Source organism: Dendroctonus ponderosae, unplaced genomic scaffold (genome assembly GCF_020466585.1).
Source record: "Dendroctonus ponderosae isolate FM_Combo_2020 unplaced genomic scaffold, Dpon_F_20191213v2 Dpon_F_20191213_12, whole genome shotgun sequence".
Lineage (NCBI taxonomy): Eukaryota > Metazoa > Arthropoda > Insecta > Coleoptera > Curculionidae > Dendroctonus > Dendroctonus ponderosae.
The window spans coordinates 739,398-751,869 of NW_026017316.1; the positions used below are offsets into that span (position 1 = coordinate 739,398).

A 12,472-nucleotide genomic window follows, 5' to 3' on the forward strand; every position below is an offset into this window, starting at 1 on the left:
CGCAAAAATCCTTCAATTCGTCCTCATTTGCGCCAGCATCCACTACTTCTAGTAGGAGCAAATAAGACGAAAACTTTCTGTCAAAATTTTGAAACCTTTCAAAACTCTTTCTATTAATTTTTTGACATTTTAAGAGGCAAAACTAACCTAAAAACACAATTTTGCGTTTTTTTGAAAAACTATTGCAAATTTCCAAAAACTCTTTTCCAGCGAAAAAGTCCGCCGGTTTCAATTCCAAAAGAGCCCCAACACTGTTGGGCAATCATCGTCCAAAAATCAACAAAACAAACCAAAAATCAACCTGAAAAAGTGGCCAAAACCCCCTAAGCTGCGGCTGACTGGACTGAATGGCGAATGCGCCAATTTGGACAAAACCGTCGATTTCCCCAAAACGAGAGCCCACACAGCCAAATGGCAGGCGCCGATGAACAGCTCGAACCGATCCCTACGTTTGGCCATTGGGGGCCCCATTCGAAATCCCCAGCCTTAAAAAAATAGAAGCGAAAACTGCCCCAAGTTTAGACCCTGCCGAACTTCAACCCGCTGTATCTCGGAAACAGGGGCAAATAYCCAACTAACCYTTRGAACCTTTTCGGTTGCCCATCGATAGGGCTTCGCTGTCGCATCGGSGCTTCATCGGGAATTCCAACCTCTAAGGRGATACCGGCAAAAATTCCACGTTTTACTTGATTRCAGGCAAACAARGCCAAGTTTTTYCGAAAAAGAGTCTTGATAAAACATCCGGCCTCTATGGTCGGTGCTGGATTCAGATAGAAAARGCTGCAGGAGGGCACAGTTGAGGCCAGCCACTGCGTTCCAGAATGGCAGCGTCTTCGGGCCCCTGGTTGGGCTCGGTGAGCCCAACTTTGCAACATCCAGCGGCATGACTGGCGTCGCACCCAACAGACTCTAATTCAAATAATTCCAGACCCCCCGGGGGCCGTTGGAGCCCCGATTCCCACACGGCTGCGTCCCAGCTTGCCACCCGAAAACCTGGGCAAAACTGCCCCATAMACTGTCGCTTGGCAGCAAATAGCTCGAACAAAACGCAAAACACTCACCTGTGGTGTTTTTCACGATGTTTATGGCGCTCGTCCCGGCGCCGTTCGCCTCGCTCCTCCATGCGCTTGTGGCCCCGTTCGGGGTCCCGTTTTTTCGCCCGGTGCTCCTGCACTTTGGCCTGCGGCGGCTTGATGTCCAGCGAATCCATATCGCCTACATCCTCCTCACTGAAAACCCTCCGCTCACGTCACTCGAGCCCCTCAAAAGGGGCCACGCTCCCTTGGCTTACCTCTGATAGTCCATTTGGTCGGTTTTGGAGTTGGGGCCGCTCCGAGGGCTCTGACGCAACTCCCCATCCTCGCTCTGATCATCTTCTGATCCACTGCCCGACATTATCGACCGATTTGCGCTCAGAAATCTATCAATAAACAACAGCGACGAACTGCAGGTTAGAAATTCGACAAAATGGCGGCGGACAATTGACGGGCGTCGACAGCGATCGCGCAGTGGCGCCAACGTCCCTAACTGAAAGTTGGCACGCCTGGGGGCTTTTTGACAGTTGACTGGCGGTGTTGCCCTGGTTACTTCGCCTCAGTGTCAAGTTTTTTGAGGTGTCAAGTGCGTTCCTGCGGCTTCTTGGCGAGAATATTCCATTCTAGGCCCTGTTGAGGAGGGCTTTTCCGCTAGAAACTTGTCTTCAGGTGAGTTCAAAAAAAGACTTGCAGTTTTCACTTTGGGTTAAGCGGTTTGAGGGGCAGAGTTGGAAACTTTTGAAACTTCCCCACTGCCACCTAAGCGCGTCTGGGCCGCAACTGCACCCTTCGGAGGTTTCCAAAGGAAACTTTGGCTCGTRGAAACAGGTTWGGCAAGTTCCCAGCTCCTACACTAACGGGCATTTCAAAAACAAAGGGCTTGAGAGGAACAAGRCGAGGCGCRACGGAGCAATGGAATAGAAAGAGAGAACACGAGAAGTTGAARCCATTTTGGACKCTSGCGAGAGTTTCCCCTTCAACCAAAACCACCTGAATTTGGGAAACTTTGGCAGTTGGTGAGTTCGATGGCCAAAGCTCCAACTGAGCTCCCAAAAAGGGTACAAATGAGTCGAATTCCCGTCTAAAAAACTCGACAGCTTCCCCAATGTGCACGCAAAACTCCACTAAAAACAGGAAAAACTGCCTCATTTCCATGGAAGTGCTCAAATCGGTATAAGAAACTTTCAAACTTCGAAATACRAAAGTCGCGGTTGAACTCAGTTTTGACAGTTTGCAACGCACGAGTGGGACAAAGAGAGGCGCGAYCGAACAATGGAAGAGAAAGAGAGMGCACTTGAATGTTYCAACTCCCGGGAAAGTTTCACTAGAACTTATCCGCTGTACCCTGTTTGAAGCTTTGCAACTTCCAAACGAAACMGCATGGATTTCAGAAACTTTGGGAGTTTTCTTTTGTTTTCCTAGAAATTTGTGTCATTTTGCTTAAAACGAACAGCAACTTCCAAAGTAAATAACCGGCAGTTCTTCAGAACTTCAAGCTCAACTCTCCGAAAAATATCGATTAAATCAAACACCAAACCAGTTTGTAAGTGATTGCTTAAAGTTTGCGTTGAATTACTCAAGTTYGTTCAAGAAACTTCCAAGCTYCCAATTGCAAAATGTGCCGTTTRAAACTCCRRAATTAACTTTATCACAAYAAAACGCATGAGTSGAACAAGGAWCAGTGCCATAAAACAATGGAATAKAATGAGMGCATGACATGAATTTTGAACTCCCCGATAAGTTTTTTGAAAAAATTCTTCTTCTAAACTGGACCAAGTAACTTTGGGAAAYKTTTGGAGTTCGATCGCCAAACTTTGTTAGTCCAACTCTCTACCACTTTGCAGTTTGTTGCTTACAAACGGTGGTTTAAAACATCGGCAACTCCCAAATTGCGCCCCGTTTTCAACGGATTGCTCGGATACCACTTAAGAAACTTCCGAACTCCCGAATGCAAAACCGCAATTTCACGCAGTTTTGAGAGTTCACAACTCCTAAACTTCACCACATCGATTTAATTATTCACAGCAAAATCCATGCGTGGAACAAAGAGCGAACGTCGTTGAACTCCCGGGGTCTTTGAAAAAAACATTGCAACTTGCAAACCGAACCAACAGGTCGTGGAAAACTTTGGGAGTTTTCAAGGTTTTTCCAAATAATTCGAGTCAGTTTGCTTAAAAAAGTCGGCAACTCCCAAACGCTATAAGTGGATGAACTGAAACTCCGCCAATGTATTTGAAATTGTGCAACTTCCAAATTAAACCACCGGGATGTGGGAAATTTTTGGAGGTCGATAGCAGAACTTTGAACGCAACTCCCGATAAACCAGTGGTGATCGAAAACTTCAAAAAAAAACTAGTTGGGAGTTGAAAACTCCGCCAATGTGCGGACAAAACTCCTCGAATAACCAGCAAAAATTGCCCCATTTTTATTGATTTGCTCAAATTGGTTTAAGACATTTTGAAACCTCCAAACTTCCAAATGCAAAACTCGCATTTAACTTAGTTTTGAAAGTTTCCAACTCCTACCTGATACGCTGAAGTGGAACAAAGGACGTCTCGATAGAGCAATGGAATGGAAAGAGACAACGCTTGATCTTTGAACTTTTTCAACTCCCAGGAAACTTCCATTTGAGTTAATTTATAAGGAGAGTTTTGAAAAAAACTTTGCAACTTCCGAACCAAACCAGCAGGCCGTGGAAAGCTTTGGGAGTTTAGTGAGTGAATTTCAATCGCAACTCCCCAAAAAACGTATTTTGAAGCAAACTCCCAAACTAAATTTTAAGGTTTTTCCAAATAATTCGAGTCAGTTTGCTTAAAAAAGTCGACAACTCCCAAACGCTATAAGTGGATGAACTGAAACTCCGCCAATGTATTTGAAATTGTGCAACTTCCAAATTAAACCACCGGGATTTGGAAAAATTTTGGAGTTGGATAGCAGAACTTTGAACGCAACTCCCGTTAAACCAGTGGTGAACGAAAACTTGTTTGAAAACCAATTTATAAGGGTTTTGAAAAAAACTTTGCAACTTCCGAACCAAACCAGCAGGCCGTGGAAAGCTTTGGGAGTTTAGTGAGTGAATTTCAATCGCAACTCCCAAAATGTGCCAATGAAAACAAACTCCCAAACAAATTTGCGATATTTTTCCTTGGATTAGGGAACTTTTGGGAGTTTGATGGCAGAACTGCACTCAACTCCCAAAAAAAATTCCGGATGGTTTTCATGAAAACCGGTGGTGAGTGATTTTGCTTTGAAAACTCCCAAGCAAAACTAGTCGGGCGGATGAAACTCCACCGAAAACTGTCAAAAAGTGTCCAAGGAACTTCCAAATGCGTGGAACAAGGAGCACGCGCGTTCGCACAATGGAGTAGAAAGAGAGGAGACAACTGCTTGCGGCGTGCAAGGCTTGGCGTCTCTTTCCAATACACTGTCAGTCACTGACCGTCTCGCTTGCTCTTGCGCATTTATGCCAACTGCAATGGGGGTAATCGGGTGCAGTACATACTGGGTGAGCCAAGTTTAATGACAACAAATGAACTTTTTATTCGGCACTCGCATATGAATAAACATTGATTTTCCTAAAATTAACGAATTTCGCTACCTAAAAAAACCGCTGCGGATTTTTAGTACAACTAGACATTTTGTACATTTCTCTGCACTGGAAATGTACTACATGCACAACAACTAGCCCTAATCCACTAAAGGTTCATATAGATGATCCATGAGTGCGTAAATCGTACATTCACAAAGGCAAGTCTACAACATAACCTCACAAATGTACGCAAACCGCCTAAAGTCTATCGCATATGACTCTATATCTATGTGCATATATAAGTGTGGATATCTATAAATCTGTAATGAGCCATCGGCTACATAACCTCACATTCCTCAATCGCATAACCTTTCATACAGTGACAGAACTGTCAGACATTTGACAGCCGGCCATTCTAACCTAAGATTATTGATAGCTTTTTGTTTGTTTGATTAAAGATGATTAGTTGAAATGTACAAAAAGGTGGGGTTGATGGGGGGGGGGCGTCCATGATTGGTCTGCGCAGGTGCGGCTGACGTGCTCGGCTCTTAAAACCGAGTGACGCATTCAAGGCCCACGGCGATCGTTCAAAATCGGCCCGATTCGTCCAGGTCGACGATGGTGGTGGTCGGGTTCGAGGCTTTGGCGCACGGGGGCGCCTCGTCCTACATGCGCTCCACCACCGTAACCTAAAAAACGAAAAATTCCTGTTTCTGTTCGGTGCGACGGTGACAAAACGTCGCTCTACCTTGAAGTCGGATTTGAGGTTATTGCTGCGCACGGCAAACGAAACCAGGATGGCGAGCGCAATGAAGGAAATGCCCAAAGCGTTTATCACGATCCCCTCCTCTCGCCATTCCGGGTATGCGTCCCTGAAAGTGAGGTTAAGTGTTAGGCGGCAGGATTATTTACAACTGTCAAAGCGGTTAACTGTCAAAGTGCAAGCGAAAGGAAAATGCTGCGCATCATGCCAAGCTATGCTGATAAGAAAAAGGTCTAATCAGTTGCCGGAGCGACCAAATACTAACCTGCAAGTTTGGAAGTTTTGCGGGCAACATTCAAAAACATAACCTAAATTGACGTTTTATTGAGCCAAAGCCACAGGGGGGCGCTGGAGGCGCCGAATCTGTGGCCGCCTAAATGCGGGCCAACAAACCACTAAACTACAGTAAACGCCGAACACAAAAACAACTAAACAATAAAACTGTATACAAAAATAAATCTATAAACACTGTTTAACCTAAAAAAATAACACTAAAATAAAATGGGAAAACACAATATTCGATTTCGCTTAGGACTAGTTGAAATGCGTTGCTTCGAAGTCCAAGGGGCCAATTTTGCACAAAAAAACAACTAAATCGCCAGGAATTAAAGATGTGATTTAGAGATAATTGTTTGATGGGGATTTACAGTTAAAAATCAACTTCCAACTCTAGTTGAAACTGCATCCATTTGACTTTGGGGTCTTTATATCAGCGAATCGCGCTGTTTTTAGTACCAGTTTAGGCATTCAAAGGGGATTTAAAGATAACTAAAGTATCTTTAAATTGGGAAGAGTTTCATTCAGGAAGCAAATTGACACAAGATGTTACTGAGTTGGAAGCCCAGAAGCGCATAAATCATCAATAGACCCCATTATCTTTAAATCCCGCCTTGGTTTTAGTCAAATGTAGAAATTAAAATAAATTTAAAGATAATTTGTACTTTTAATATAATGATTTTTACGTACATTAATTGACTTTCAGGTTGAGATGATTTTTTGATCGAAATTATCTTTAATTCAACTTTATTCGTTAATTTGTTCAGTTGATTTAAAGATACCTAGAATGAATGAGTTACGTGCGAACTGCGCGAGTGAAGTCAAAGAGCAATTTAAAAAATCCCTGTGCTTTCAAGCCATTCTCATCTCTAAACTGTCGTGTGACAAAAGTATTTTTAAAGTCGATTTAAAGATAAGCATATTGAAGTCGATTTAAAGATAAATTGGAAATTATTTGTGTCCGAGAAATGATCTTTAAATGAATCTGTTCATCTCTAAATCTGCCTTAGTTTGAGCAACAATTTTTTGATTCAGTTTAAGGCAACTTGACTGCTTAAAAGTGTAAAGATAAGTCGAATTAGAGATACTTTTAGAATTCATGCAGTGTTAATTAGTCAGCAGTTGACCAATTGAACTCAACGGATGTTTTTAAAAAGTCAATAAATCCGAAGTTTTTATTATCTTTAAATCACTTTTTGATGGTTTCTTTGGGTTATCTTTAAACGATCCCTGGATGCAGTCGATCGAAAATCACTGGCGCAGTGGAAATAATTGAAAAATCTTTTGCAATAGACATAATTTTACATATAAACTTTTTGCGGTTTTGACTGCTTGTAGCCTTAAAATTGCAAATTTAAAGACAAATTAAAGACAGTTCGATTAATGAGTTTGGAGGAGTTTGTGTTCATTAGCCATGAACTTTTATTCAATTTAACTTTGGATTGCTGAGTTTTGACTGACTATCTTTAATTCAAAACTCAGCTGAATTGGAATGGTTGAGGAGATTTAAAGATAAATCGAGTTCAAACTGAGATTTGAAGCCGACTGATGAATAGCGAAAATTTGATTATCTTTAAATTTTTGTTGTAATTATCTCTAAACTCGACACAGATCAAATCAGTCAAGAGACAATCAGACGGGTTTAAGTCTAAACCAAAGACAGTTTAAAGATAATTGACATTCGATCAACTGTAGCATGAAGGTATTAGAGCCGACTTAAAGATAGTTTTTTTGCTTGTAGTGAGGAATCAACGAGGGTTTTCGGTACATCTTTAAAATTAACATTTTTATCTTTAAATCGCCTTTTGATTACTGAATCTCAACAGAAAGGATCTGTGTTTCAAAGTTGCTAACATATTGTTATCTGAGTTGATTTTTTGATCGAAGTTATCTTTAATTCAACTTTATTCAATCAAAGCTGATTTAAAGATACCTGGAATGAGTTAGATGTGTGCGAATTGCGCAAGATGCCAAAGAGCAATTTTAAAAAATCGATGTAAGCTTATCTCTAAACCGGCGTTTGACAAAAGTGTCTTTAAACCAGCCTCAGGGGCATTAACTCGGAAAAATTCACCATACAAGTAAGTTTGGAGATAATTTTAAAACTTCTTCACTCCTTTCAGCCCCATATTAAAGTGGATTTAAAGACAAATTGGAAATTGTTTGAGTTTGAAAAGTTATCTTTAAATTGCCGTTTGGTTGCTGAATCTGTTCTTTGCCTCAGTTAGAGCAAAGCGAAAATCATTCGCAGCGAAAAAAATTTCGGATTCAGTTTAAGGCAACTTGACTGCTTAAAAGCGTAAAGATAATTTGAATTAGAGATACTTTTAGAATTAATTGAGTGTTAATTCATTAGTCGTTGAGCAATTCAGCTCAACGGATGCATTCAAAAAGTCAATAAATCCCGGAATTTTAACTATCTTTAAATCGATTTTTAGTCGTTTCATTGGGTTATCTTTAAATCAGCCCTGGATACAGTAGATCAAACGCCACTGGCATTTGGAAGCACCTTAATAGACCAATCGAAGATGAATTGCAGCGAAAGCAGTTTTTGGGTTAGCTTAAGACAATGACTGCTTAAAATTTTAAAGATAAGTTGAATTAGAGATAAATTTTAATTAACTGAGTGGTGGTTGACTAATTGAATTCAACGGATGCATTAAAAAAGTCAATAAATCCCGCAATTTTAATTATCTGTAAATTATTTTTTGGTCAATTTGCGCAGGTTTAAAGATAATTGCATATTAAAAAAAAATTAAGCAAATCGAAAGAATCTCAAGGGTCAATTTGAAGCAGATTTTGATTATATTTAAACCGTTTTTTGGTGTTTGGTTGGGCCATCTTTAAACCTGGGCAAGTTGAAAGATAATTGCAGATTAAAATGAAAAAATCAGCATCTTAAAAACCACTGGCGTTTTGAAGAAATTTCAGGGTCAATTTTAAGGCGTGCAACTTCAAATGGAGGATGATTTAAAGATAAAAAAGAGATAATTAAAGTTGATTGTTCATTTGTCAGTTCAATCGGGGACGATTGAAAGCTGCTTTAGTTGAAATCGCCTCGCGAAAAATTTAGAGATAAATTTACAGCAAGTTTTTGTTTTAAGCCCCAAAATATGGCCGAACTAAAGATAATTTGCTGACGGTTTGATTAATTGTGCAGCTGAATGCAGAAGACCACTTCAGTCAGTTAATCAATTTTGCATCGGAAATTATCTTTAAATTTCCGTTGGTTTGCGATTTAAAATTATCTCTAAACCTGCTTCAGTGGAAATAATTCAAAAATATTTCGCTATAGACCGAATTTTAGATATGAACTTGTTGCAGTTTTGACTGCTTTTAGCCTTAAAAATTCAAATTGAAAGATAAATTAAAGACAGTTCGATTGATGAGTTTGCGTTGATTAGCCATGAACTTTTCTCTAATTTAACTTTGGATTTCTGAATATTGATTGAGAATATTTAATTCAAAACCCAAGCGGATTTGTGACGGTGGCGGAGATTTAAAGATACTTAGAGATTTTCTCAGACAGTCGAGTCCAAACTGAGGTTTGAGCCCAACTGAGCTTCAATAGCGAATTTTCAATTATCTTTGAATTTTTATTGTAATTATCTCTAAACTTGACACAAACAAAAATCAGTCAAAAGACAACCACACGGGTGTTGGCTCTAAACCAAAGACAGTTTAAAGATAATTGACATTCGATCAACTGTTGCAAGCAGGTTTTTACGCCGATTTAAAGATTGTTTCTTTTGCTTGTCCTGGGAAATGCTAGATCTGAACGTTCCCAAACTAAAACTGTTATCTTTAAATCACCTATTGAATCAGATTGAATGGAGATTTAAAGATAAAAATTAGAGATACTTTTTGGACAAGTTGCAATTTGGTCCAGCTGTGGATGCAGCCGAGTTATCTTTAAATCACGCATTATCTTTAACCGATTTAAAGACAACTGGGGATATTTTTGCAAAATTCGCCCGCTGCCGCTGGCGTTGGGGCCCAACAACTTTGGCAACATCGCAACAGCCCAGACCGCGCCAGTGAGTGGGACTGAGAGCGCAAAACAAGTTGAGAGTGTCCGAGTGGCGCGGCCTGAGCTGCGCACAACATTTGAACACTTTGAATGTGAACCGCTGGCGCTTCTACAAGTCGCCGGATCGGATCAGAATGTGAGCTCGATATCGGAAATCGTCCCTTTGCAGAATGTACCCCACCAGGATGGCCAATGCGATCAAACTGACACCAATCGTGTTTATCACCATCCCCTCTTCGTTAAAGTGCTGATAATGTGACCTGGACGACACAAAAGGACAAAACAAAATGATAAAAAACCGCATACAAAAAACGCATACAAAAAGTTCGGGGATGAATTTTATTGCGTTTTCTCGCCTCAAATGAACGATGCTTTGACATGCTTCGACTCAGTTAATCATCATGCTTCATGGTCGTGACCATGACATTCACGTTCCGCATGCGGTGAGCGAAAAGTGAAAGTCGCACGTCATGGACGATCAACGGGTTTCACTGTGCGAGGGAATTTATTGGCGCGGTTTTTCTGGGACACTCTGTATAATTTTTTTTTTTTTTGGTTTCAGCTCTGGAGCCTGTGCAGTTGTTTGGAGCCCACTTGGAGTCCTTTTCCTGGAAGTTGCCGAAGAAAAACCGCGCGGTAAGCGTGCGGTGGTTGGCGATTTTTGACTGCCCGGAAAGGTAAGTTTGCCAAAGTAAATTTCGCGCATTTATATCCATATCGCACCGATTACCGCACTGAAATCGCAACCTCACCGCAAGCTGCTGCCAGTTATTTTCCTTTTTTCGGTTTCTTCTGGATTTTGTCGACTGAATTTAGAAATTTGGCGAGTTTTTGGCTACAGAAATCGATTGCGATGCTGTGGTAGAAATAACGCAGGCGACCATCGAGCTCAAAAGGTGAATTTTTGCTGGCGTGTTTACCGCACCGACAGCCGCAAGCAAAAATGACTGAATTTTTAGCATAAATGACTTAATAAACAAATGGAATGCTTCTAAATCGCCTACCGCACGGTGAAACGCACCAATTTTCGTATTTCCTTGCTTGGTTTTTTGCAGAAGTTGGTTGAAAGGGGCAGAAATGTGCTTAAAATTGGTGCAACAAAAATAACGCAGGAAATATTTTTTTGGAGATTTCGATGGAATTAGGTTTAAAAAAATTGCAACAATCGCTCGATTTTTCGAACTTTCATATCAGCTCCATCGCAGGAAAACAAGAGGAAGCAAAGGGAGAATTATGAAAAAAATGTTTGTGAACTTTCAACGCACCGTTTACCGCATGGCCAAACCATTGCAGAATTTTTTTGGTACCGAAAACCCGTTGTGGCAACGTTTTGGCAATTTTTTTGTGGATTATTGAAGAGCGTTTTTATAAACCGCCCGCTCACCGCACAGGAAAACGTATTATTTTTTTCCTGGACAGGAAAGTGTTTTAACGTTGTTTACATGAGCTAAAGCTTGATTTGGAAAAAATGTTTAACCGCGTCGATACCGCACGGTTCTTGAGACTTTTCCGAGAATTGTAAACTTTGTTTCTCAAGTGGAAACGGCCATATGCGACGAGAAAAACCGTAAAATCGCAGGTTTACTGCATGTAGTGCGTTTTTTTTAACAAACCGCGCAGTTTTTGCGTTTTCACACGGTAAATTTTTTTTTTCAGACGCTTTGTTTAGAACGTATTAAAACGCATCAAACAGCAAACAACGCAAAAATTTGAGGTTGGAATTAGTAGGATTGCAGGGAATCATTTTATTACCGCAAGCTCACCGCACAGCCTAACGCATCAGCAAAACGTTTTTATTTTCGAGTGAAAACGCGTGCAAACTTGACCTGAAATCAGAAAGAAACGCCAAGAGAGGAGTCAATCGCATCTAAAGTTTGCGTTTTCTTCCACTTCTAACCGTGCGGTTTTCTCAGTTGTATACGTTTCAAAATTGAGTTTCTTTGTTGATTTTTTCAATAAGTATTGAATATTCAGAAGAATTTGTTGTATTCTTAAACCACATTTGTACCGCAGGCGTAAACGCTCCTAAATCGCATGCCGAATTGCTTACCGCATGGTTAAACGCAGCGCAGAGTTTCGTACAATTACATATATTTTTTGTGGAATTTGAATTGAAGGAAAAAATTTGCTTTGCAAACATCGTGCATTGAAAATAGCGCAAAAAAACTCAACGTGAATTGACCGTCAAATTGGAAAATTGCGGTGTTTTCCCGCCGGTTTTGACAGTGTTAAGCAAAATAAATTCAACATTTGTTAAGGAAATCCGACCGCTTCAGTTAAGGCTGTTAAATCGCTTACCGCGTTTCTTACCGGACGGTGAAATGGACCAAATTTCCTTTGAACTCGTAAGTTTTTTTGAGAAATCGATCGCAAAGAGCAAAAAATAGCAAAACTTGAGCTGTGAAAAAAACGCAAGAAAAAATACAACTGGAAATTGCCCTAAAAACTGGCCAATTGACGTGTTTTCCCGCTGTTTTTAACAGTTTCAAGCGAAATAAACTCAACATTTCTTAAAAAAACCATACCGCACGCCAAAACGCTTCTAAATCGCTTGTTGGATCGCTTACCGCACGCTGAAACGCACCAAAATTCGTAATATTTTCAGCAATTTTTGCAGAATTTGCACCAAATTTCATTTGAACTCGCAAGTTTTTTCGAGAATTGGACCGCAAAAAGTGGAAACATTGTAAAACTCGAGCGCTGAAAAAAACGCAAGGAAAAACGCAGCCAGAAATCACCTTAAAAACTGCCCAAATGACATGTTTTCCGGGGGTTTGAAACAAACTACACTCAACTTTCCTTAAAAAAAAGCCGCACCGCTTACCGCACCGCTTACCGCA

At 40.6% G+C, this 12,472-nt stretch overlaps 2 protein-coding genes across 2 annotated transcripts in view; both read right to left on the reverse strand.

Moving 5' to 3' along the window:
* The window catches only part of LOC109539327 (serine/threonine-protein kinase PITSLRE), a gene marked incomplete in the record, with an annotated part of 43,946 nt that extends 42,454 nt beyond the window's left edge, over nucleotides 1-1,492 (reverse strand). Inside the window, 2 exon segments of the mRNA XM_048663037.1 lie at nucleotides 1,062-1,229; nucleotides 1,292-1,492. Coding sequence (XP_048518994.1) covers nucleotides 1,062-1,229; nucleotides 1,292-1,395 — 272 coding nt within the window.
* Nucleotides 1,493-5,634: 4,142 nt separating this feature from the next.
* Nucleotides 5,635-12,472, reverse strand: part of LOC109546313 (transmembrane ascorbate-dependent reductase CYB561) — a gene marked incomplete at its 5' end in the record, with an annotated part of 11,222 nt that continues 4,384 nt past the window's right edge. Inside the window, 1 exon segment of the mRNA XM_048662882.1 lies at nucleotides 5,635-9,892. Within this exon segment, the coding sequence (XP_048518839.1) occupies nucleotides 9,742-9,892 (151 nt within the window).